This window comes from Syngnathus scovelli, chromosome 2 (assembly GCF_024217435.2).
Source record: "Syngnathus scovelli strain Florida chromosome 2, RoL_Ssco_1.2, whole genome shotgun sequence".
In the NCBI taxonomy this organism is placed as follows: Eukaryota; Metazoa; Chordata; class Actinopteri; order Syngnathiformes; family Syngnathidae; genus Syngnathus; species Syngnathus scovelli.
The window spans coordinates 11863772-11889500 of record NC_090848.1 but is presented as its reverse complement, the minus strand read 5'-3'; the positions used below and the strand labels follow the sequence as shown (position 1 = coordinate 11889500).

The following is a 25729-nucleotide window of genomic DNA, read 5'->3' as shown; positions in this document are numbered from 1 at the left end:
TTTGGAAGTTTTAACATCCGCATTACCTACTTTGGTGCTGTATGTAGTTGTAACTTGGATAAAATATGATTCCACCAGTGCCCAGATAGTCATTTATTCAGAGACAAATGCTGACATAACATTTAAAAATGCAAGCGCTTAGGCAGTCATGTTAACAAATGGACGGACATTTCGGAAGCAAGTATTTGCTTTGCACAAATAGGTGCACTATCCGAGACTTATAGCAACCGTGTATTCAAAGGCACTTGCGTTTAGTAAAATCAGATGCCGGGCGTGATTAATATAAAATACAAGACAGGAAATGATTTGCGGACACTAAAAGCTACAAAGACAGGAAGCAGGGTTACATGATGATGCAATAACTTCAGGTAATGGGACAGGTGTCCACTGGACGGCATTATTATCATCATCATCATCATTCCCCCTCACTCCCAACTAGTTTCATCGATCTTGTCCATATCTGTTGGAAGTTTGAATTTGAATGCATGCGTTTACGTCCCATAAATCTGGCAAAGTCACTGTTGACAGCCTCCTAGTGGTAGAAGTCAAGTATGACATTAAGAGCCTGGATTTGGTCAAGATCTATCAGGACTTAATACAGGGGAGGGCAAAATCTTTCAAGCTTCAGCATGATTTCGTGAAATGAAAAAGCACTTGAATTAAGGCCGAAGCGGTTGACAAATGTTATGTAGCGTCTCCATGGAGTGAACACGAGGGCCACTGCGTTGCGTCGCGGCTGCGGAGTGACTGGTCGCCTCACGTTTTGGATGAGTAACAGATGACGGAAGTGGTAACGCTTTTCATGTAGAAGGCACTTTGTCAGTGTTTTTGCATTTTACATGTGCTCTGGATGGTTTTGCAAGCAGCTGATGAACTCTGTGACTGGATGGCCTTGGTAGCAGATCTGATAGACAGCATTGAATAGTGGGAACCTGATGGAGGGCAATGAGTGTAAAAAATTAGCCATTTGGTTGTCCCAAGTTGGGTTGCGTGTTTGATGCTTGGCTTACTTGTCCACCAAATTTTTATGCTTGAGGATGAGATAAACCTCAGCCGCAGTCGCCGGTCCTTGCAGCTTCTGACCGTTCAACATCTCTTTCTCAAGCTCTTCAATGGACTGACAGAGAGAAAATGACATCATTATAAAAACTCAGACACACTTGAGGCGTATTCCTCCCACTCACCTTTCCCGTCTTTGCAAAGGCCTCGGCCACTTTGCGATTGCGCCCACCGTAGCAGGTGGTGATGAGATCGGCGACGCCGCAGCTTTCCAGAAAGGTTGCAGAAGACACAGGCCCGGCAGTGCAGAAAATACGGGCAAATGCGATCATCTCCATCAGACCCAACCGGATTACTGCCGCTTTTGTGTTGTCCCCGAAACCCAGACCGTCACAGAAACCTGCTCCCACGGCAACAATGTTCTATACGATATGGAGAGGAGAAAAGCTCCAATGTTATTCAATATTACACAATACTCCCACAACTTTCTCATGAATTCAATGGATATTTAATGTAACAATTCCACATTCACAAGAAATACAACTTTAAAAACTGGTAATGTGGTAAATGCTAATAATGTCAGCTGACATTTTGTGCAGAAAGCTCACCTTTAAAGCGCCACAGATTTCCACCACATCATGCTCTGGCACGACAGTCACGCGGAAGTTGTCGGTCTGCATGAGTTCCTTCAGCAGAGCCCCGTGGTTTTCGTTCTTGCATCCTGAAAGATAAAAACCCAACCAAGTTCAGAAAAGAATGATTACCAGCGCTAATGTTGCCTTCAGCTACGGTTTGGCTAGGCTGTGTTAAATGTTACACAAACTGCGGAGATGTGAATCCAAACAAGCCTGCTCTTTTGTTTTACAAGAAAATAGACGGCGGATTTAACAACCTATGCTTAAAAGTGCAATTTAGAACCTACACTGGCAAGAACATTTTCTTCAAGTTACTTTCAATGTTAAACACAGCTCTCTGTTTTGTCTCCATTCCAGTATGAATGGCTGCTTTAAAATTGCAGCTTGAGACTGTTACTACATTTGAACTTTGATTTCTCTCCACAAGGCTTATCAACTCTGTAAGACATTCCAAACTGAAATTAATTGCATGCACAATACCCATCTCTCGTCTTATCCTGATAACAGAAAAAGGAAGCATATAAAAATAATTAACCTTCAAAAAGGAGTTGTTAAGTCTTATACATAATGTTCAAATAAGTGGTATGAAAAAACACATTCAATAAGACTGGGCAAGCAAACACGGTGGGAGTGAGGCCTACAAAACAAGCCCAAGCAATAAATAAACACAAACCGATGGTGGTCTCACAAAACTTTTCATCCGCTACTTCGTTGGCAATGTTGGCCCCCATCAGCACACTCATTGCAATGCCAAGCTTCTCTTGGATCACATCAGAGATGAGCTTCAGTCCATTGGGCCCCTCGTCTACACCCTACAAAAAAAAAAAGTTGTTGCGTATCCAATTGAGAAGTCGTGTTCAGGTAAGGAGTAATACCGCAAAGTCAAACCTTGATTAGAGATATGCCAAGTGCGTCACTCTTTATCTTGCCCTTCATGGCGTCGCAGGCTTTGGCAATGAACTGATGCGGGATGACAAACACCAGAATGTCTGCATCACCAGCTGCCTCCACCAAGTCTGGAACTGCCAGCTGAGGACAAATGACATTGAGGCATTTATGTGAAATTCTATGAGAGACAGACAGAAATCATCTACATGGTAGGAAGTAAAATGTGCATTCTAACAAGCGTTCATGCAATAGCAAAAAGGCCAAAGCGATATCCCACAAATGTTTTGGTAAATGATAAGAAACCAACATGGCCTTACCACATTTGCTGGTATCTTGTGCCCAGGAAGGTACTTCACATTCTCATGGTCAGTGTTGATAATTTCAGTCAGTTTGCGCCCATTCACCAACTCCTCAAACACCCACATTTTTACCGTGCTGTCAAATTTGGAATTCCGAGCGGCATTGGCACCGACTATCTTGGCAATGGCAGAGCCCCTGTGTTGTTCATAATGTATAGTTAGTTTTTGACTTGACCCCAAAATATTTAGTTAGTCACATAAAAATTCTGTTGGTGTGAAGGTCCTTGATGGAGTCTTGCTATATTAAAGCTTTTCACCTCGTGCATGGTTGACCAGCTTTTTTTTTTTTAAAACAGAGCTATGTCTTGAGCACTGATTAATATTAAGGGGCAGCAATTGGAGACACACGTCTGAAATACCAAATTTGCTCAACCTAGAAATAATGATACTCATCCATGTGAAGACACTGATCATGTTTTGTTTTGTACAATTATTACAGGTTGCACATCATACATTTTTAGTTAAGTTTCCAGAATTATGAAAAAATGAGGGCAGATTTCAGGGCAGAAAAGGGTTAATTTGCATCTCTGATTTACAAAACTTAGTAAAAATGTTGATCAGTGTTATCAGATCAATATACACGATCACCTGTCTAACCATGAACAAAAAACATTTTAAAATGACACCTCAGTTGCATTTTTGAATATATAATTTGAGAGCTAAATTGTGTGACTGGACAAACGGTCTGTGGTGTATGACGTCATATAGTGTTCGAGTCAGGTGCCAAAAAACTACCAACAGTAAGCAAAAAGGCAGCGTGCGAAATAAAAATAAGCGAATGACTCTTTTTTTGAACCACACGGTCGGAATGGCGAAGTACCACAGAGATCTTAGCGAAGCAAATGCTATGAGAAAAGCTGCTGGTTAGCTAGCTATTGACACCGGGTCGGCCGGTGATGCTAATTGGGCTAACAAAAGTAGCACCGGGGAATACAGTGGAGACAGCCACGCGTTTTGAAGTCAGCCCGATCCAGCACCTCCTTTCCTCGCTCTGTAGACATTGAAGCATCGCCGCTACTACTTGCCAATTTCCAGATCCGATGATGCAGACTTTCTTCGCGGCTGCCATGGTGAAAAAGCAAATCGATGAGTAAGTGCGTGAGTGAGAGAACACTTCGTGAGGTTATGCAACAACGTTCAAGCAGCTGCCAGCCTGCCAAATGTGCCGATGTCCACTAGCCGTGCACTTCGCATGAGGGGAGACTCTGGACCGCCCATTGCTATCGACGCTCCAACCCCGCTTGGTCATTCATTCATCCATCGAGTCAGACATGAGGTTAGTGGGCTCAAAGTAACTCGGGCAAAAGTCTCAGCTCGCTTGTCTTTATTATCCGGGTTAAAACAAAAATATGACCGGAAATAGTACCGTCCTTATCAACCCGTCATCATGAAAATGTCAAATAATAATAAAACGATAAGGTGTCAAAGTCAAGGCCCAGGGGCCTGATCTGGCCTGGCACATCATCTTATGTTCCAAATTATTTACATTGATCTTGACGCAACCTTTAGACGTTTATTTCCAATAACTAGTCACAAAAACTGGTCATTACACAAGCAACCTACCCTTTGAGGTAATTAAGACAGCAGTGTTAAACATAGATTTAAAGTCTTTAAATAAGATGGATTTTCCCTGCCAATTTAATTCCGTTATTAAATTAATTAATTCAATCTTTTCATTCTCTTCCGCATTTGAAATCAGAATTGAAAATCTGCATGATTTTAAATTGAGTGCGTCCAATTGCGATTGATATCATTTTCTGACTTATACATGTTGTTTACCAAGTTGTCAGTATTTTATAATACATGGACTACTAATGATGGCTTTAGAATTATTTTCATTACTTTGCCTTTAGTTGATCAATTTAATGGTGCTTTTAGAACTTTAGAATTATAATATTGTATTTAATCCCTCAGCAGATAAAGTACTTAACAGTCGTGTGTATTAATTCTTGCTTAAATATAAGCAGCACATTGAAAGTCACAAAGTGTAGCATCCAAACTTCAGTGTTGCAGGACTCGGATAAAGAGAACCTTGTTGTGCAAGACTTGAACAAGAGCGAAGAGAGTTGTGGAAGAACTGTTAAGTACAGATTCAGCAGTCTGCTGGTGTTCTGTGGGGTTTAAAAAGAAACCAGCTTAGTTTAGAAAAATGAAATCTGAGTGTCAAACTCAACACAAAAGGTAAAAAGGTGAGTAATAAAAATGATCTGCATTTATTTTGACATGCTTACAGTGATTTCTGCATTTATTCTGACATGCTTACAGTGATTTGATTGTTTAGCAGACTGCTTATTAACATGGTGGCACTATTTCAAGTACGTCTGCTGAGACCTTGGAGTTAGTGTAAATACTTTTCTATAAAGAGACCTCTGTTAAACTTCAGAAAAATAAACACCCTCTCTGTAACCTCTTATTTTTCTGAATTGAGAAAAACTGAGTGGAGGGAGGGAGGAAGATAAGCAGGAAGTGCAACCAAAATTTGGAAGTAACAATAGACACAGAAGACAGAAGGTTGACTAAAAGATAACATTACGACTTGAACTTTAATGAAACAATTTCTTCAATTCCATCATTTGTATTCATCATTCGAATGTCATCATAAGAACTGTCCCATGAAAGCATGTATCTCCAAGTTATGTGAGTTGCGTACAGTATTTGTAGACTTAAAAGCAAAGAAAGTATCGGATTAATATAAATAAATAAATAAGTAAATAAATAAATAAAGAGCCATAATATTTGGAAATGAATGCTTTTCTGTGGACAGTGAAAATGAAAGATTTCATGCGGCGCACGCTGCAAAACGCAATCTAGCTCTCTAATTACGTCAAACAATATAAGCCGCTCTGACCATATCCACAAAACTGAAAAGTAAATCTTAATATTCATATTGTTTACAGATGACATCATATAGAAAACAGAGACGCAAATAGCAAATGGAGTACAGTCATATACAATTTAGACAAATGCAACGGCATTATGATCCATAAGAACCACTTCTTGTTTTCATGTCAGCTGATGGTCTCGTAGTTGGACCTTTGCATTGAGCTCAATGGGAATGATTGTTGACTTATATACAATATAAATAATATGCAAAGGGAATGTTGCAAGAGAGAAACTTTCAAACAGGCACTGCTGGAAAACAACCTTTCCTCTTCCGATATCAGCGTCAGCCTTTGGCACTTGCATTTTGCAACCACCAACATACTTGGATGCAACCTCACTTGCAGGTGAAACTGTCACGTTTGAAACTGCAGCACAGTGCGACACACCCAGCTCCTTCCATTCGGAAGTCCTGATGAAAGCATACTACTTTGCTATGCTGCAAATGTTGACTGTGCCAATTTAGGAATTTTTGCCCATTTTTACCAATCGCACTTGCAGTCAATTTGTCCAATGAGGTAGAAAACTGTAAGAATAACGATATAACATCAAGATGTTATCAGGAGCTTCTCAGGGGAAGATATGATCTTTGATAGCATGATAATAAAAATGTTACCAATGCAAATTACATGCAAGTCATTAAGTATGGATGGCTTAAAAAAATGTTGATTTACCACAATTAATTAACCACAAACCAAAATCTCTTGAAGCTGATAACCCAAACGCATCACTTTTGTTCATGCTAATGTTTTGGGAGGCTGAGCCCGGATGAGCAAAGTCAGTGGAGCCCATTCAAGAACGTTGTTTTCTTCGCTTCTGCCACAAGTTTGGGAGCGGTTGGGACACTTGGCCTGTTGGCTCACAGCACTGAGCAAAGTCCAAGAAGAGGCTTTGAGACTCTGGACACCTAATGGAAGTTACTGACGTGACACTTGACATCATCAAGGCTGAGCACAGTGCCTTGACCATTGTTGTGTTTGTGCTTTTTATCAGAGCAGCGACACAGTTTGTACTTTATCACCTGAGACGATAAAAACAGAATGGTCAGTGACTAAAGAAACCAGACTTAACTGCCGTGGATATAAAAAGTCGACAACCCCTTTGAAAAAAACGAGCCCAAAATTATTGGAACGCTTTTTAACATTAATGTGATTTGAACTGGGGATGGGTGAGCAGTTACGAGGGTTGGAGGACGGAGGATGAGCAGATACCTTTTGGCAATGTTGATTAATGTGCATTGTCCTAAGAACAACAGCAACGACAACACATGGTGCCAGCGGGTACAACCTCACAAGGACATTGTGAATAACCTGCTGGTCTATTCTAAAAATAACCCACCAGTGATGTGACTTCTGAGATAAAATAAAAAAAAGAGGCAGAATTGTAATATTCACTCATTCGTTCATTTAAACTCTGCCTGGTACACATAGTATCTTAATGTGCCAAGTATGCCATATTTAGTTTAAAAATAAATAGATTGCGTTTAATCCCCTGTTATAAGGTGTGCACACTTATGCAACTTTGTTATCTCAGTTGTCTATTTATAATTCCATTTTCATAATTTTGTTTTTGTTTCTGAGTTAAGGCCACATTCATAGATTAGACAGTTTTAAAATTGATGGACCTGGCATTTGAACAGGGGGGGTGTAAACTTTTTATATCCACTGAACATCTTCAAAGATGACTCACCTCATAAAGGTAGTCAAATATCTCCAGAATGGTGAGTATGCTTGCGCCAATGAAAAGTCCCATTTGACCACCAATATCACCTGGAATAGTTCAATCAAGCCATGCATGATAATTAAGTTAAAAACATCAAGTACACATTGACTATATAGTCATTTATAGACGATTCACATAATAAATACTGTTACCTAATAGTCCGGCCACTTCATAGGCCTTTTTCTGTTCAATGGTTTCATAGTTGAGAGCCTCAAAAAAGATGTCCAAAACCAGAAGATTGTCCCTGAAGAATTCAGAATTCATATTTATCATTTAAAGAATTTTTTTAAATAACTTAATTTTATGCTTGACGGGTGGGGAGGCACCGGCTCCACATTTAAAAAGTCAATAATCTTTGAATCTGAATGACTCATTGTTCACTGTTGATACTTACTTAATGTACTGCTCAGATTTGTTATATTTCTTGGCAAGATATTTAGCAGAGGCCTTGCTGGGGATTTTCACAAAGGACAGCTCTTTACTGTATCTGGTCATGTTGCAAGGTGTTTCGCACACACAGAAATCATTATCTCGCTGCACCAAGAAATCTGGAGGGCAAAAAAAAAAAAAAAAAACGCATCATAGACGAATAGATTTTTTTTCTTGGTACAATTAGGTAATGTCATGATATCATTTACAAGAATGGGTGTATGGGAGAGTTGAACAAAGCCTCTTTCTTACCAAGAGCAGGATCAGCACATTCTTTGTATAGCTCCGGGGTGCAGTAGGGTGCATCGCCTGCAACACATGAACATAGAGAAGTCGCTTAGGTCTTGGAAGAATTTGCAGAAAATGCACTTTCTAATCATTATTTCCATGAATTAGATGCACAAGGGTATATAGTGATTATTTTTGTTGTTGACAGGCCTACTGCATGAAATGTAGGTTCTCTCATCCAAGTAAATGTCCTTTTTTTTTTTTTTTTTATGACCGGTTAGTAAAGAAATCCACAACACATGTACTTAATTTTATTAGCGTGTAGTAATTGATGGAAGATTTCCTACCTGGCATGTGCACCATGCGGCAGTTGCAGTTGTCCACTAGGTAGCGCGTTTCACAATCAATGCGACAGGCTGTGATGCTGTAAGTATCAAAGAAGTCGGAGTCCATGGGTGTCACCTTGCAGTCACCCCATGGTGGTGGAAGATATATCAGCTGAAACCATGCATAAAATGTTGTTTTTCCAACTTGATCATTTAAAAAAAAATGGAATAAACAATACATTTATTTAACATAGGCTCCAGTGCAGCAACCCTGGATGGATTTACTTAATAAAAGCAGAAAAAGTTCCTACCCTCTGTTCTTGACAAGAGACAAAAGTTTGGAATCCGGGAGCCACACCAAAACCGAGCTGATCGATGAAAGAAGGTTCATCTTGACTGTGGATCTGCACTTTGATTCCGGCTTCAAATGATGTCTCATCTGAGAAAGAATGTGACGTCATTGCAACACAGCCACCATACCATTGTGCCTTCCCCAAAAAGTGTTCTAACTCACCCGATTCTCCCCACACAGGCAAGTACTCGTCCTGCTGAATGTCCAACATGAGCTCAAGCCCATTCCCCATCCCCCCCTTGGTGGTAATAAGGGGAGGGCGATCATTACCCCCGGCGTTGAAGGTGTAACATTTGCCATAGCGAGTGAAGACCTGAAAGATACATCAGGGCAGATTTTTTAAATTTATTTATTTATTTTAGTAGTAGTTCCGCTAGAGGGCACTGTTTGTCTCCATTCGTGCCTCAACGTGGAGTATAGAAAAATAACCTTTCGAGGTAAAAAACGTTGAAGACTAGGAAAGAGGGGGGAAATTAGGCTGAACTCCCCTACTCTTGCATTTGTGAAGAAAACTCATCTCAGTGAGGTGATAGAGACCTGCAGGCTGGTGATTGAGCATTCTTTTTCATCGCCCTTATGTTACCATGGTGACCAAGCTTACCTGCCAGGAGGATTGATGCCTTGATGTTTAAGAAAGGCTGCACTATTAACAAACGTTAGAAGCAATGTGACATATCAATGGAGGGTTGGTGTGTGTGTGTGTGTGTGTTGGGGGGTTTGTTATGTTATATTGGCGAATATGGGAGGGCAGCAATGCAATGTGAGCAAGAGTCAAAGTAAAAGGGGTGGAAAGATACACGCTTAACCTAATTAGGGAAAAAAAACTTCCAAGGACGCTGAGATTTACGGAACTGTCCATTGAGCTTGCTATGGGTTCCTGAAACCCCGTAACATCATGCATCAGGTATTTTTCAAAATGTGGTCTTGTTCATATAATGCAATCATACTTAGAAGTGTGGACATTTGATAAAACTTGTGATGATCTTGAAATTTTTGCTTAATTACCTAAAAACAAACCGATATCCTGTTTTGAACTAATCTACTGTCAGAACAGCTTCAGCCCATCACTGTTGGCTACGCTGCACACTACAAACACTTCCTACATGTTCTGCTACTCATAAATAAGTCAACCATGCATAAACGTAAATTGAACGGGCATGACAGGTGCATGATGTTCAGCATCATCACAATTGATTATGGTGAGGTCGCATCATGTCTTGTGTAATGGTCGGTCGTGTGACAGCAGAGATGGGATATCTGAAAAAGCATCCAACACGTGCGCAGCCCGCAAATGCTTGTTCAGAAGAATGAATAAATCACAAAGCACATGTGCATTACACATCATGCATACTGTATGAGGCAAGTGTTAAAAATTGACATCACAGATCATTGTAGTCATGGGTGATTATAAATAATTACGATGAACTTTACTTGTAATTTGTTATAGTACTTTACAGTTGGTTCCCCCCACAATTTTCGGCACTTAATTTACAAAGAACCCATCGGAGGGCTCGGATAAATGAAGTTATCCCTCATGACCATTTTTGCCGGCTGAGTGCCTTTAAAAACACCCAGTACAGCACTATTGTTATTAAAAATACTGCACATAAATATGCATGTCTTACTTGAGATGCGCATTAGATTTGCACTTTCCCATCCAGTTAACAAGGTATTTTCTACAGCTGTTAAAAGAGGTCCCGACAGGGTAACTTCATTCCATTAGTGCTCTCGCGTTTATGGAAACACTTTCATATTATTGGAAGATTTAAAGCACAGGTGTCAAACTCAAGGCCTGGGGGCCAGATACGTCCTGCCACATCATTTTATTTGTCAGTTTGTTTTGTAGCTTTTACTGTATATAATATGAGGTGCTCATACATTTATTTGGGTTGACAGTCATAGTGGCCCTCCAAAAGAAGTTAGACTACAATGCGGCCCGCGAAAAAAATTAGTTTGACACCCCTGATTTAACGCATGTTGGTAAAGACAGACAGTTTTGCCTATATTATGCGCCCTGATTTTGTAATATCGAACTCCACATCAATGTATAGTCCATGCCACTTACTAACAACTAAAACAGCTCCAAGGCAATCCCCAGCAACCCAATCCTCTGAAATGTTTGATTACCCTGCTGACTGGCCAAGGTGATGATCATTCTTGGCTGGAAGAGAGCGCGACACCCCATTGAAAGAATAAATCATAGGTGAGAGAATCAAAGCCAGAGGCTCAGTGAACTGAAAATGCAAATGACTTAACGATGCTTTCAACATGCCCTTCTCAGACCCAATAGGTTGAAGTCAAAATCAAGCATCTCCAAGGAGACATTGCTAATGTTAAATACGCCTTCATGGACTGAAGACACGGTGTGCTCAAACACACGGTAGTTTAATTTGGCTCTACTATTTCCACACAGCAATAGTCAGTCAAATATCTTATGTAAAGATCACACTAAAAGCAAAAGGGGTACAGACTTAAGCCTAAAGCCTGGGCTTATATTGTCTGCCCTTTTGGTGGACAAAAGGATATTAACGAAAAAAAAAAGACACCCAAAAAAAAAAGGCAAATTGGCGTAGTCAACATTGAAATTCATACCTACAGTCATGAGACACCCACAAAAACACTAAACAATGCATGCACACATTCATCCATATATATGTTCATTACTATATATACTATATATAATCCATGCAAACATAAGCACATATGTACACTTTACATATTCAGCATTTATACACGTCCATAGAGATATAAGCACATCATTTTGACCATAAGTTTGCAGTAATTATAAGTACCGTAATTTCTGGACTATAAGCCACTACTTTTAGATTTCAACCCTGCGGCTTTTGTTTGTAATAGTATGTTCTGTGCAGTTCAACTGCTCGAACACAATCTCCTGATTAATGTTTCGTTCATGGAATATTAATTAAAGAGGCAAAATCCTTCTGTTTTCATCCACCTCAGGGGCGGCCATTTTGCCACTTACTGTCAACTGAAAATGACATCACAGTTGCCAGGTCTCAGCTCACAACCAATCACGGCTCAGCAGTTTTCTGAAACTAAGCCGTGATTGGTTGTGACCTGAGACTTGGCAAGAGTGATGTCATTTTCAGTCGAATGCAAGTGGCAAAATATACATTTACTTTTTCTACTTTGGTATACTCTTAAGAGTCAAAATTCAGCTGAGTCTCGCCAGACTGGATGGACATATCATAGTTTGCATCATAATATAGGGGAGGGGGTAAAACCTTGCTCAAAATCAAAATAAAGGCTAACAATTGATCTTGTGGTTTGTGACAAGACTTTTAAACTCGCTCCTGACTTTGAGGCCATGATGTGAAATTTATGGCAGTTGCTCCAACAAAACATCAATTAAAACCCTCCTTAATGTTTGGCTACGACAATTCTGGGTTTTAAGAAGCTGCTCACGTCGAGTGATAATAATACTAATTTCCTCCCTCTCCTTGGTCATGTTTTTTTCGCCCGCCTCACCTCATCTGAAAAGTCTGACGTGCTTTAGCCCTGTGGAGTAGTCTCCATCTCCTGCCGCACTTCCCCACCCACCTCTGCTTCATTTGATGAATATTTCACAGGCCAGTAGAGACGCTCTGCCTCTCTCATCCTATTCCCAGGCTCTGTCCAGCCTCTCACTACCTATCACCCTCAGAGACGATAGGGGCACTTGAGGGGACTGGGTGGGTGTACGGATGAGCGTTACTCTTCTTGAAATATCAGGACGGCTTATTAAATTCCACGTTTTTTTGGGTGTGTTTTTCTTTAGAGTCGAGTAAGTCATTAGAAATACTGTAACACATTTACTAAGTTGTTTCCTTTCTTGTTAAAAACAACGTTATGGTATGCTATGGTAGTTATGGTCAATCCATCCATTCATCAATTGGGCTCATCCACAATTTACTCGTACGTACATTTACACATATTTTGAAACATTTGTGGCGTTTGATGGATGTTATCATTTAAAGCAAGGCAATATTCCAACAAGGGGCTAAAAAGGTTGAGGTTGTAAGGAAAAGGCGCTGAGTCGACGTCTAATATGTTCATGGCTAATGTTGAGATGGCTCCTTTTAATCCGTAGGGAGTTGTTTAGGGAAGCAGCTGCCTTTGCTTCCAACACTATAAACCATCTGGCCCGTGTGAAATGCAATAAATTAGAACGATGTTTGAAGTAATGGTGGACGATGTAGGGAGAAATGAAATCACGTTAGGGACTTCAGAGGTTGTCCAAGGCAAATTATCAGCTTTAATTTAAAACACATTTAAATGAGTGGTTTTTTTCCCTCAGTTTGGTTTTTCCCCAAGTGTAATTTATAGCAGTACGACATTTATTGTCAAGCTGCAGTATTGGTTAAAACTATTTTCTTGAATATTTTATGTCAAGTCATTCCTCATAAAAATCCCTCAATGTATTCTACAAACTGAAAATAATCCAGAAGTCAAATCAATGAATGCATACAAATAGTGTTCATCTCTTTCAAAGCATCCAAAAAGCAACCTAAAAAAAAAAAGCATGAACATGACAACTGAATGTATAAAAGATGAATAACACAGTAAAATTAAATCTCACCGATCGATCTTTTCAAGTTAATCTCAATTGGTCAGAGTTTTGCTAATTAATTGTGAATTGTAAAGCAGTTTTATGAAAACAACCATACATCATACTTCTTTACATTTCCTCTAGGATGCCTTAACTTGTTGGTCTTTCGACATGCATGTTTGAATCCCCACCCACTAATCTCCTGCACGTCCATTCGTGATAAACAGCCATACATGCTCCAGCTCTGCTGGAAACAGGCGCAGGCACAGCAACAGCTCTTTGCGCTGCGATTTCACTGTGCACCAACCCCTCGTCAGGCATAGCTGAGTAAACATGGAGACATAAACAGCCTCGAGGCCAGTCACAGAGGCAAGACATCCTCTTATTACAGCTGACAACATTCTAGGTGGCAGACAGTGGGGTTAACTAGGATTAAAGATGATTTTCTCAAAAGTGATGGAGAGATGTAGACAGCAAATCTCTCTCTTTATGTCTCTCAATTCCATGATGGTTTCCATGTCGATCATTTAAAAGCCAGAGGTGGCCCGAAATGGATTACGATTTAGATGTACGTATTAATTTCCCTTACTTGACCTCAGCAAAGATTCTCAGAGATCACATCCTTGAGACAGCGCAGCTCTTCTTATAATTTACCCTGACTTCATTCAATAGTCACATAATGAAATGATTTAGAATGCTTACATCACTTTAATAGCAATTATTTTTTCCAGGTCATCTTTGAAGTGGACAGAATATATGAGCCGCAATCTAATTTCTTGAGCATTCTGTGGACTTTGTTGTAGCTCAGGGTGTTGTGCGCAACCGTGACCGCATTCTAAGAGAAAGCCGTGTGAATAAGTCACACGCAGTTTGCCCAACGGTGAGATGAAAATACGGACATATGGCAGCATGGCACAGAACTGAAGATGCGCATAGATGCACAAGGTGAACACAGATGTGTTTCAAATATGCTCACTCTCAACTTGCGTGCAACACTCTCACATAGCGAACTTGACCATTGGAGTACTCTTTGGTGTATTTTTGGCATACCTCTATGATTCATCACCCGGGTGGCAGTATTAAAACTATTTAGCTCTGTGTGGGTTGGGATGGGACTGGTTTCATACATTGGACCTTCCAAGCAATGCTGGTTTTCAAATATTGTTTGTCCCTCCAGAGATGTATCGATAGCAGGGTACAACTATTCGATGTTTTGGCCATTTTGTAGAACAAACCAGTCCAACGGCAAACGCAGGAACCAGGCTCAGAGACCAAATTAATTGTGTATTATTAGGGATGGTCGATACCACTTTTTTCAGATTGATACCAATACGAGTATGATACCACTCATACTCTAGATACATACAATTTCTATGAAACCAATGTTTTATTTATTTATTTATTTATTTATTTATTTATTTATTTATTCATTCATTCATTCATTCATTCATTCATTCATTCATTTAAATTTAATTTATTTTATTTGGTGTTGACTAACAAATGAGTTTCACATTCTGCAGAGGAAAAAACCTAGGACCGCCAAGCTACTCACGTACTGTTTCTGAATGCAAATGGATGAATTAATTAAAATGAAAACAAGCTTCGGGGCAAGAGGAATCGTGTGCCGTGTAAAAGAGACCCAGGTGCAACTTCCCGCTGAGTCTCAGGTCACCTTCTAGCACGTTCCTTCCCCCTCGGTGTCTTTTTTTGTTTCCTTGTGAATGAACTCCTTTATAATTTTGGCTCTTTGTCTCTCTTTGCTTTGCTCAAAAGCATTTTCACAGTGAGCCAGGATTCCAGTGTTTCAATCGATCATGCGAACGTTCACTTTTCTTGTGCCACTCCCGTTTTTTGGCTCTTTTTCCCTCGAGTAACAGAATGATCGATCTATCCATCAATTAATTTCATTCCATGTTCATAGTCTGTGGTTATATTTTGGGCCATTATACGTATTTTTCAGCAGAAAAAATATGTTTTGAAGAAGAAACTAGTTAAAACAGTGCCAGGATGTCTTAATAACATGATGTTTTCATCTGAATAATTCTATGTTTGAAAAAAATGAAATGATATCCTTATATCCTTATTATAATAAAGGTGAGAGTCGCTCCTTGTATATCTAAATATGAACATTTGCAGTGGAGCTCATTTGTGTGTCTTTTCATGCTAATAATCTCCACAGTGAATGCCACTCAAACGTAATTCGTTCCCTTTCCATCAACGTATGATTAAAATAAGACCGGCATTAATGAGTCGCAGCTAGGTGACCACACAAAGTGGCAAAAACTTAAAAAAGACACACCTTCACAAACAGAAATCACCCCCTTGCTGCTAGGCAACAATAACGTTATAATGAGGAGCAACTCATTTGCAAGTAAAAGGGGTAACGTTGTGATTACAAAATGACCTACCAAGCAGGTTGTTGTCTAAAGTTATTCATATTTCAATTAACCTTCTACCCCTGGCGCATAATTTTTCTCCGTGACAGTTTATATGAGGTGGAGCTCATCAGAGCACTTGAAGATGTTCACTTGATTTGACCGTGAATCTGAACTAGTGAACTTTGACCTTTGCCATAGCAATCACTCAGCTGCCACGTTCTGAACCTCTGTGACCTCTTCCTCTTCTCCAAATGTTCACCATCATTTTCTTGATGTGTCTGTTTGCTTTCAAATTCACCCCATAAACTTTATGGACTGCAATATGTCAGGACTGATATTTTGTCCCCATGTCCCTGGATAGTGAGGAGATTGGTCACAGTTGATTTTCATTTTCAATCTGACTCACCTTGGTAGTGAAAAGCTTCGTGGAGACATAAAACGAATAAAGGAACTGAATCATCAGAGCAAAAACCACGTACATTTCCCTCAACCTTCTTTCAGTTTCCGTGACAAAGTGCAATGCCATTCCCATTTTACTCAAGCACAAGGGCGTAAATGAGGTGGAGCGGTGATTGAAGACTGGAGGTGCATAGTAAGCGAGATTCAGCTACCTTAAACAGGTGCGTTCAAAGGACGCACTTAGAAAAAAGACGACGTGATCTTGGTTCCACCTTCATCTTCGTGACGGGCAATTGGACCTGCCGCTGCTAAGCGTGACTGCCTGCTGCAGTGATTGATGTCCTCTGCTCTCGGTGGCAGTCATAGCATCACTCATTAGCCGCTAATGCCTATTTTGCCTCATATCGCCGTGAAGCGAGAGGAAATGATGCTTTTCATTTCCCATGTGGTTGGGGAACATGCGTTCATCATTTGACTTCTGAAGATGGATTCCCGTGGGCACGTCTGAATTTTTCCCAGAGACAAGATTCAAAATAACAGTAGGCCAAACTCAGGCTACAGGCCAAGTTAGTGAATAGATCCGCTCAGTAATTGCAGAGGAACTGCCAGACCGAAGCCCATAGAAAAGTGAAAGGGCACATCGAAGAAATACTAATCAGTGTCTCAGATAATCTCTCACGAGGCAGTTGTTGTTCTTGCCGAATGCCACCGCTTCCCGTCGCATTTTATCTTGTGTGTTTTTTGTTTTCCGTGTGTGCGCTGTAGCAGCTCTCTACAAATTATTGACATCGCCGAGCTCCGCATTAACATTTAAAGATCATTTAATGTAAGCTAGCATTTTGGGATGGCGCTTCCTGAATTATAAAATAAGTCGCTCATTATCCCCAAGTCAGATGAGCGCGCAGAGCCGGCCTTGTCCTTATTTCTCGATGCTTTCTCCTCCTATTCTCATCCTAATTATAACGTTTAATTTTCGCCTGCAGCTGTATCTTCTTCCTTTCCTTGCCTACATTTGGTCTTTAGGTTTTTTGCACCAAATTCACCATACCTATTCCTGCAAATGTCTGTCGTCACTAAATCCACCTTCCCACACGTGGAGCTTTTGTACAGTGATCGTAATCAAAACAAAACAAGCTGTAATTCCCTCTCCCAAAGTCTAAGCAGAAGAAAAACAACATGCGTGCCTGGGTAACCCATTTTAACCACACAGATGTTGTTACTCTCTCCCTTAAATTCCCGCTACAAAGCTTCATTCCTTCCACTCTCTTACCCAGCGGCTTGTCACTGCATGTCATTAAAGTGATCTCCCATTCACACAGAGTGAAATATTGAAACACATGATTGCGATTCAGACTGACGTGATGACCTTGCCAACGCTCAGCGGGGATAAACAGGAAAAACTCATCATGCCGGCCACTGGAATCTTCCACGCTGTCACCCTGTCGCTGATTTCATCCAGAACTATCGAGCTGAATTTGAGGTGAGGTGACGCGAGGTGGGATCTGGGCGTCTGCCCGCTTTCCTGCAGTCAGCATGTCACTGAAGCCAGCAAACAGAGCCTGGACTTGCAGAGTCACCTGCACTAAACCTCAAGATGAATAAACCATGGGTAGAGCAATGCAGACCACTTGAGCTATTTTCAGCATCACTCGGTCCAAAATGCTTTCATAAAAAGCAACCCCCCCCCTCGTTCCCCCGCCATCCCCTCACTGGCCTGGGCAAATAGAGCGTGCTGAAGCGGCATTACTGATCCGTCTAGAAAACCAGCTGGAGTCACGAAGTTGTTGCGTGGCTGTCCGCCTTTTAACAACATGGAATGATCTCCCGGAGCTTCAAGTTGAGCATAATTGATTGATGGTTCAACAGTGGCCATGACCCCACCCACACGTTTCCCTGTTGACCAGCAGTTGTACAAGTCTACAACTAACTTAACTCAGTCACCGCCAGCCGAGTACAAAGTGATGTTTGACGTCTATTCCCGTCAACGGTAGTGAATGAGTTAAAAACACACTGTGACTTTGAACTAACAGAGCTAACCTGCCCGCTGACTTGCAGATTGGCGTTGGACTAAATGCAGCTGTCCTACTGTCTATTGTCGTATTTCACTATTTGTTTTTGTAATTAAACTTTAGACTGTCACCAAGAACACTTTCTAATCTTCCCCTAAAGACTTTCTTGTATTTGTTTCATTAACAAACACAAAGAAATCAATGAAACAAGCACTCTCAGTCTCAGTCTTTCTCAAGGTCCTTTTTTGAAAGACGCTTGGTGAAGTCAAATTCCAACTCCTGCTGCATGTAATAGTCCCACCGCTGACGAATGTCTTTTGCGCATAAGATTAGTCTCCTTTATGAGCCCTGAGTAAACTATTCACCTGCTGATTTAGGAATTGTGGTTACTTCAGCTCCTGATGACTCTTTGCTGGTGGTCAGCACTAAATAGTCCAAGTTCAGCATGTGTGGCAAATATTACTTTAATCCACCACCTGTGTTTGTTTGTTTATCACCAAAGCGCGTGCTGAGAAATGAACATTAACGAGGTCGTTTGAAAGATTTGCTGCTTAATATCTTCAGTATGAGTAAAGAATTACTGGCTTGATTTCGTTGCAGGCGGAGTGGCAGGGATGTGAGTTTGAATGGTGGTCTGTCTCAGGGACTCGACGGTGGACCAGTCCACAACGTAGTCCACCTTTCACGTGCGGTCTGCTGAGCTACACGTTAAGCGGTACAAAAAAACAATAGCTGGACTCATTCAGAATTATTTATCTGCCTGCAAAGCCCTTAACTCCTAATTGAAAATGGGGACATCACCCGAATGAGCAGAACAAAGGGGAAAGCATGAGAGTGAGCGAGGGAGGAAGGAAGGAAAGAAGGGAGGGAAGGAAGGGAGTAAAGAGCCTGACATGAAAACATAATGAGGATTGTCATGCCCATGGGGGCTGACGTGAGGGATTCGCTGCACAGGGCTTTCGACTAAGTAGGAATGCAAGTGAAGATGGCGAAAGGGCACCAGGGGACACAAGAGGTGACATGATTCGGACGATGCTAGCATGTTCAGGAGCTTTGCTGACCCACAAGCCGCTGGGCAGTTTTTCAAATCTGTCCCTTCAAACCATCAAGGAAGTGGAAGCCTCCCTCTCCAAGGATTGTGCTTCACTTCCATCTCCGAGCAACGGCAGAGATTGCCGGCGGGTGCTACGGGCTTGTTATAAGATGATTCCGACTGGGGCCAAACACTTTGAGTTTAAGAGCACTCAAACTGAAAACCAGACCTGCGCGTCATGCTGAGTATGTGCAAAAACATCACAGCGTTGAAATACAACCTTTGTGGTTCTATTTCATCCCTAAAGACTATATTTTTCATTACCGCTTTGCAGCATTTCACATTTGTTTCTGTCGACAAGTCCGTTGGATTCACCTCATGCTAATACAGCTGAAAAATCAAATGGGAAAAATAGCAAAGTGTCTCGCTGCCTGCGGTTACGACATTATTGCTGTAAGCAATTCCGGGGAAATAGCAATTGCGAAGATAAACGGGGAAGTGAGAGAATGAATACAAATTTATCTGATATCGTCTGGAATTAATCTTATTTCACGCCCACCCCCGCATGCGGTTGGGATCTGATTTGCAAATATAGAATTTAGTTCATTCTGCTGTTGGGGCTTCATCTGGATACAAGTTGACAAAAAAGAGAATTTGGAACTGGCAGTAGGAACAAAGACAACTCACAAACGACCGACTTGTCTTGGCCTTGCGATTTGACATTTCATCATGCTCCAAAAACATTTCAAATCCATCCACTGCATATTCTCAACTTTACCCTCTTCCTACTCCACACATTTTGAAACTTGACAGTTTCTAGCTTCAAGGTGAAAAAGCTTAACATGCAAGTGGACCATCTTGCTTGGACTCAGCATTCTCGATGCAAATGTTTCAGCGTCTTTGCCCCCCTTTGATCTCGACACCAAAAATCAATCGGGACACCCGTCTTTCTTCATTCATCCAGCACCGCGCAAACAAAACAATGAACAGATTACCAATGCATTGCTTCTAAGGCGTCTTCAAAGAGAGTCCATGTTGGAGAGAACTCTGCACAGATTGAGGCAACAAAGGGTAGTTACGGAGGGAAATAAAGGCCCCATAATGCTCTGGGGGGAAGCCCCTCCCCTCTCCCTCTGCTTTGTGGACAGATGTAATTTCCTACCGAGCAGCGCTCTCTTCAAAGCCCACCAGAATGGCTTGATCACAGTCGACAGGCTGCCAGTGTACCTTCACATTCTTCACATCAATTATACATTGGTCTCAAATGAGAAGAAAAGGTTAAGGAGTCTTAAAGTTTCAAGACTTTTGATCAGTGAACCACATCGAAGGGGAAACTCAGCACGGCAGCAGCCCAAACCTCACATCTGCTCTTCGGCTCAATTTTATGGTTTCATCACTTTCAAGTGTGGTGGAGCTGGTGTACGTTGATACCCAGTCACTGATTACTGATACTACTAATCACTAATCTTACAATTTGTACTAATTAGTAACATTATAGTCCCTATTTTGTGGCAAGTCTAGCAGGAAGGGCAGTCTACCTGCGCGCATGACTGGAGTTTTCTTTCTTAAACGAGTCTGGCATGGCACGAAGCGTCCGTTTTTGCGCCCCGAGCAAACAGGAAAATAAGTCCCAATTCCTTCATTCTCTAAATAAAAAAAATCTTTTCATCTTGACACTGCTTCAGTTACTTGAAAATTGGTAAAGTAGTTTTTGAGTCGTGCTGATAACAAATGAAGGAACTTACATACAGGCTGGAGAAAAATCATCACTAAGTTTTATCAGTGGTACAGTTTAGGATGTTTTTATTATTTTTTATTACTGGACAGTCCTGTCTGTGTTGGGAGCTGAGCTTACTGTATTGAAACACCCCCAAAAAAAAACTCCAGTTTCATCCCTTAATTTAAATTTAATTTATGAGGGGAATGTTCACCCACTCACTCAACCACTTTAGGGCGCAGCCCAAGAAGAGATGTTGTGTCAGTTCGCTCATATTCAAAAACAACTATCAGGTTGTCACTACTGAATATTTTTAGAATCGATTATACTATCCATTAATTTTATGCCCCCATTTACTGTCTATTAACCAATTATTGTTGTTTATTTGATATTGTTTAGTGATTTAAAAATAGCTCTAAACAATTACCCGATTCTTAAAATAGTTGTTGATTAATTTGATAATCGAATAGTTGCCGATTAATCGATTTAATTTTCACAGCTCTAAGCAACAACTATTTCCCCAGCTTGAGCTCAGTGAGTAATTTTACAAGTGGATCTACCTAGTCTGGATTGTTGCACAAAAAAAAAAGGGCTTTTCTGTCTTATTGTTGCCGTTTAGCCTTGCAATTTCACTCGAGTACAGGCATGTCTCTCTTCAGTCATGATCGCAGTAGACAGGCTACTCACTTCGCTTACTCTCCACAACTGCTTAATTATACAGAACTTCACTCTCAAACAGAGGAGGCAAACACTGAAAAAATGAAAACGACAGGTGTAAACATTTGCTTAGGGACCGGAGGGGCTGACTAAACTGTGCAGCAAAATACAACAGATCAACAAAACTTAAAAGTACTCCGTGAATTATAATTCCAGAAATGTAAATATATTTGTTGTGTGATGAAATACAACAGAGTAAAATCTTCAAAACACAGTTCAGCAAACCAGCTTGTAATCCAGCTATCTCTTCATCAATACCATCAATCCAACTTTCAGACTGTGGGTTTTCAAACGAAAAATGTTACTACCTGATTTTCAATGTTGCCATGACAGTATCAATAAAGTTATATTCATACTCACAAGCATAAAAATAAGATCACATGATATCCAAACGTACCACTTTGAAGTCGTCGGCTCTGCACTCGGTGCCGTGGAAGTGGCAGGAGAGCAACATGTCATTGATGTCGTGGCCGGTGCGGTCGAAGAACTCCAACATGTTGAAAGGTCGCGGCTTGAAGTTGTGGAAGTCTGATTTGACCTTCAGGCTCTCCAAAACGCTCTCCTCCACAAGATGCACGTCTCGGATCTCATACCTAAAGTAGACCATCGTTTAGAGATGGAAATTATATCATTTTGCCTGCTTAGTCAACTGTGTGAAATTCAACCCAAGTAGCAGTAAGGCGTCATAAAAATCTAATTTTATTCCAGTACTGACATTTCTTCCAGGTACGCATTAGAAGTTCATTTTGATGTCTTGCTCCCCAGTTGAGGAAAACAAAAACCCATGAATTTTGTTAAGCTAAATTTTTCTGTCAAAACCAAACTGATTCATTTTAATATTTGAGGCCGATGGCGAATTTTGGCAGAAAAAATACTGATTAATCAGCCCAATGATTAAAAGAATATACACTGCATATTCATTTTTGTTTTAAAAACTTAAGATCAATAGCTTTCAGGAAATAGAAGTTAATCCCTAACGGCCCCTCATAAAAACATTCTGTATGTCGCAATCGTTTGTTTTTTTTCTTTTAATAACAGTAGCTCTCGGCTTTGGCCTACGTGGTTTCCTGCCCTATTATATATTTGAGAGGTAATCTTAATCAGTCACCCACATAATCACAGTATAGATTCAGGAATTTGGCATTCAGTGAAATGTCTTGATATTTGTCTTGTGCAAGCCACCAGGCGTCATTGGTCCGTGTTAAATGCCAGCCCAGTAACTGAGCGAGGAAGCCAAATATCCCACATCACCCTCGGCATTATACTTTGCCCCGGGAAGGTTTCCTTTCATCAAATGGAGCTCATAAATTTCTGGCCGCAGCGCCTCGCATCAAAAGCGAGTTGAATAAGCCGTACATGCATCGGCAGCGGACCTTCGTACAAATACAACATTCAAACAGACTTGAATTACTCGGATTCCACCTGGATTTGAATTGCCTCACTTCTTAAGGAGGATAATGAGCTAGTGTTAGCTATGCTTCTGAGCTTAGTGTTTTTCTTCTCCCAGGAAATATGCAATGGTGAGGTGCATCCAGACCTTCAAAGATTGGTGATACAAGTTGAATCTGCTGCCCACCACCAGACTGTCAACATCATTGTAGCGGCAGCTCATCAGAGGATGACGTCACCTCAAGCTCCGAGCTACGTTTCTCTTCCTAATATATTTAACCTTCATTGTTGTTAGCGATAACTAGCGGCATTGAAAAATAAAACACAGCCATAACATCATTCGCTATTCTGGGAGAGGTTTCTCTTCAAGAGTGCCGTCTTGTCCATTCATGCAGAAAATCATTGTAAAGTTAAAAGGTCACTGAGGTTGGAAGAACTAAATTTCTGTTCAGGTTGATCTTGAAAGTCTTTGACAGGGTCGGGTCAAATTTGAGCTCATTAAATTCCTTCATAGCATTTCTATGAAAGTCTTCTCGGAACAGTGAACAATACCATCACCCCTTCCCTGTGGTGGCTGGCAGCGATGTCACAGTCGAATTTTCAAACATTCTTTCTAAATAATAACACCTTCAAACAAAAGCTGCTCTGGTCTTGATTCAGTGATATGATCTCGACACGCAAATGGAGTTTACAAAACCAAGTCTCGCAAGCTGCCTCGCTACTTTTGCATTCTCCCACTTTGTGTGTTCAGGCAGCCCTCTGTGCATGATCTCACACACTGAAATGATTGCTCGAACAATATTCAACTCAAACTCTTCTTTTATTTAGCAGGTAAGCTGCATCTTGAACATCCCAGAAACAAGAGGACATTTTCTTCCTCCCTGAGATCTGTTCTTCAGGTTTTGCAAACATGGTGATTTTAAATGCATGAACGTTTAACTCACGGCTTTTGCCACATTTTGTGATCAGAGAAAACAAGAGGTTTCTATGTTTGCTCCTGGGAGCCCAGCCACACTAACAAAACAACCCAGGTGTCATTGAAAAGTTGCTTTTGTCATAATATCCCAAGGATAAATAATTATAAAACACATTACACACCCGATTTTGTTTTGCTGAAATTAGCCATTTTAAGTCTCTCAATTGGATTGCATCACCATGGCGGACTCCACAGTTAAAGTCCCAAATATTTGGGTGGGGTTGGGGGGGGGGGGGGGGGGGGGCTACTGCCAACTGAAGCACGCGCAAGCCCCCCCAAAGCCTCACCCCGCCCCCAATGCATCAACAACTAACCCTAAGCTCGTTGGTAAATAATAGGCATGATACTTGATGTGTGGTAGAAATGTGACAGTGACCCAATTGTTGTGTTTGGAATTATGTCACCAGAGACACACACAAAAAAAGTTATTTTATGAGCTTTGAATTCAAGGAGCTGCCCAGCGAGCCGCCCGTACTGCAAAGTAAGTGAAGGAAGGCTACCTGTGGTTCAGCAGCGCCAGCAGCTCCCCTGCGTGGTACAAGTCGTTGCGTGTCACGCGACTAAAGCGGAAGGCGTTCAGGTTGCAGAAAGTCACCGCGGGGAACGTCAAGATCGGGCTGACGACCTCGTCCAGTTTAGTGACGTGTGGATACTCCAAGTAAAAATGGATCCGGTCCACACACACGAAAAGCAGCACGGCGAGAGAGGCGAAAAAGACGACGAGCCACAGGAAGCGTCGGAAGCAGAAGCGCTCGTAGGTGAAAATGTGCGAGATGCCGTGCAGGGTGGACCTATGAGCGAAAACTTCAATCGGTGCCGGGTGATCGCCGTCCATTTCCTCCCGTTCCACCTTGAGGTCCATCGTCGCGCCGCGGTGCAGGTCAAACGTTCGATGCCAGCGAGAGCTTCGCCGCGTACTTCAACCCACTCCTCCGTTCACTCATTCATTCACCTGTGGCGCCGACCGACCACCTGCGCAGGTGCAGACACGCAGAAAACCACTCACGGAGTCGTCTCGCCATTTTCCACCCACATCGGTGTGACCAGACAAAAAAGTCCCGATAAGCACATAGAGTCAGTGTCAAGTGCAGTGAACGCAGCACGAAATCGGGCTGCACATTTGATCGTCGATTCTGTGTGCAGTAGAGCGCGCGTGGTGTCTGCGCGTCACAAAAAAAAAACAAGACACTTGCAAATCCTTCCAGACAATTCAGCTCATTTGAGAAGAGTTAGAACCACCAGTGTCTCTTTGGAGGAGAACATTATCACGTCCAGATTCTCTCCTCCCAGACGTGCGTGTGAGACGCTTGCTTGTTGCGGTCGCTGCTGAGTCGGGAGGCTCCGTATGTGTGCGCACGAGTAAGGTTGCGTGTACGCGTTCTTGTGTGTTTGAGTAAACAGCAATAGCAGCAGTGGCGGAGGTCTTGAACAGGAGATCGACGCCATGCTCTTAGCATGCATGATGTTGATGATTTTTTTAAAGTGGTTAACTTGAAAAAAGATCCAGTTTCGTTAGGAAGACTAATAATAGATATTGAATAATAGCAATTGTGCTTATCTAGTCCTACCCCATTGCTACCACACACACACACAAAAAAAGGGACATTGTAAGTTGTATACAACAACAACGTGGTGGTTAATTTTTTGGTGCAAGTGTCCGAATAATCAGGATTCTTGAAAGTTCATAAGACTCTTTATAATCCAAGTTTCAGATATTGCAATGAAGTCTTTTTATCTAGGGCAT

At 41.3% G+C, this 25729-nt stretch overlaps 2 protein-coding genes and 1 long non-coding RNA gene across 3 annotated transcripts; 1 reads left to right on the top strand and 2 right to left on the bottom strand.

Annotated features, from left to right (window-relative positions):
• Window positions 1-78: 78 nt before the first annotated feature.
• On the bottom strand, window positions 79-4216 carry LOC125989329 (glycerol-3-phosphate dehydrogenase [NAD(+)], cytoplasmic). The gene is made up of 8 exons (XM_049755565.2): window positions 3907-4216; window positions 2840-3017; window positions 2523-2663; window positions 2308-2446; window positions 1608-1720; window positions 1185-1421; window positions 1011-1117; window positions 79-932 (listed from the first exon to the last, which is right to left on the bottom strand). The coding sequence occupies exons 1-8, from the start codon at window positions 3948-3950 to the stop codon at window positions 836-838; spliced, it is 1056 nt and encodes a 351-aa protein (XP_049611522.1). The 5' UTR covers window positions 3951-4216; the 3' UTR covers window positions 79-835.
• Window positions 4021-23348, top strand: LOC125989332 (uncharacterized). The gene is made up of 2 exons (XR_007488644.1): window positions 4021-4157; window positions 23128-23348. It is a non-coding gene; the product is annotated as an uncharacterized lncRNA (long non-coding RNA).
• LOC125989327 (acid-sensing ion channel 1) lies at window positions 5406-25340 on the bottom strand. Its single transcript, XM_049755563.2, has 10 exons — window positions 24486-25340; window positions 22018-22213; window positions 8981-9131; window positions 8778-8905; window positions 8488-8638; window positions 8165-8221; window positions 7878-8031; window positions 7636-7727; window positions 7451-7530; window positions 5406-6782 (listed from the first exon to the last, which is right to left on the bottom strand). Exons 1-10 carry the CDS (start codon window positions 24845-24847, stop codon window positions 6669-6671), a joined length of 1485 nt encoding a protein of 494 aa, XP_049611520.1. The 5' UTR covers window positions 24848-25340; the 3' UTR covers window positions 5406-6668.
• Window positions 25341-25729: the final 389 nt, after the last annotated feature.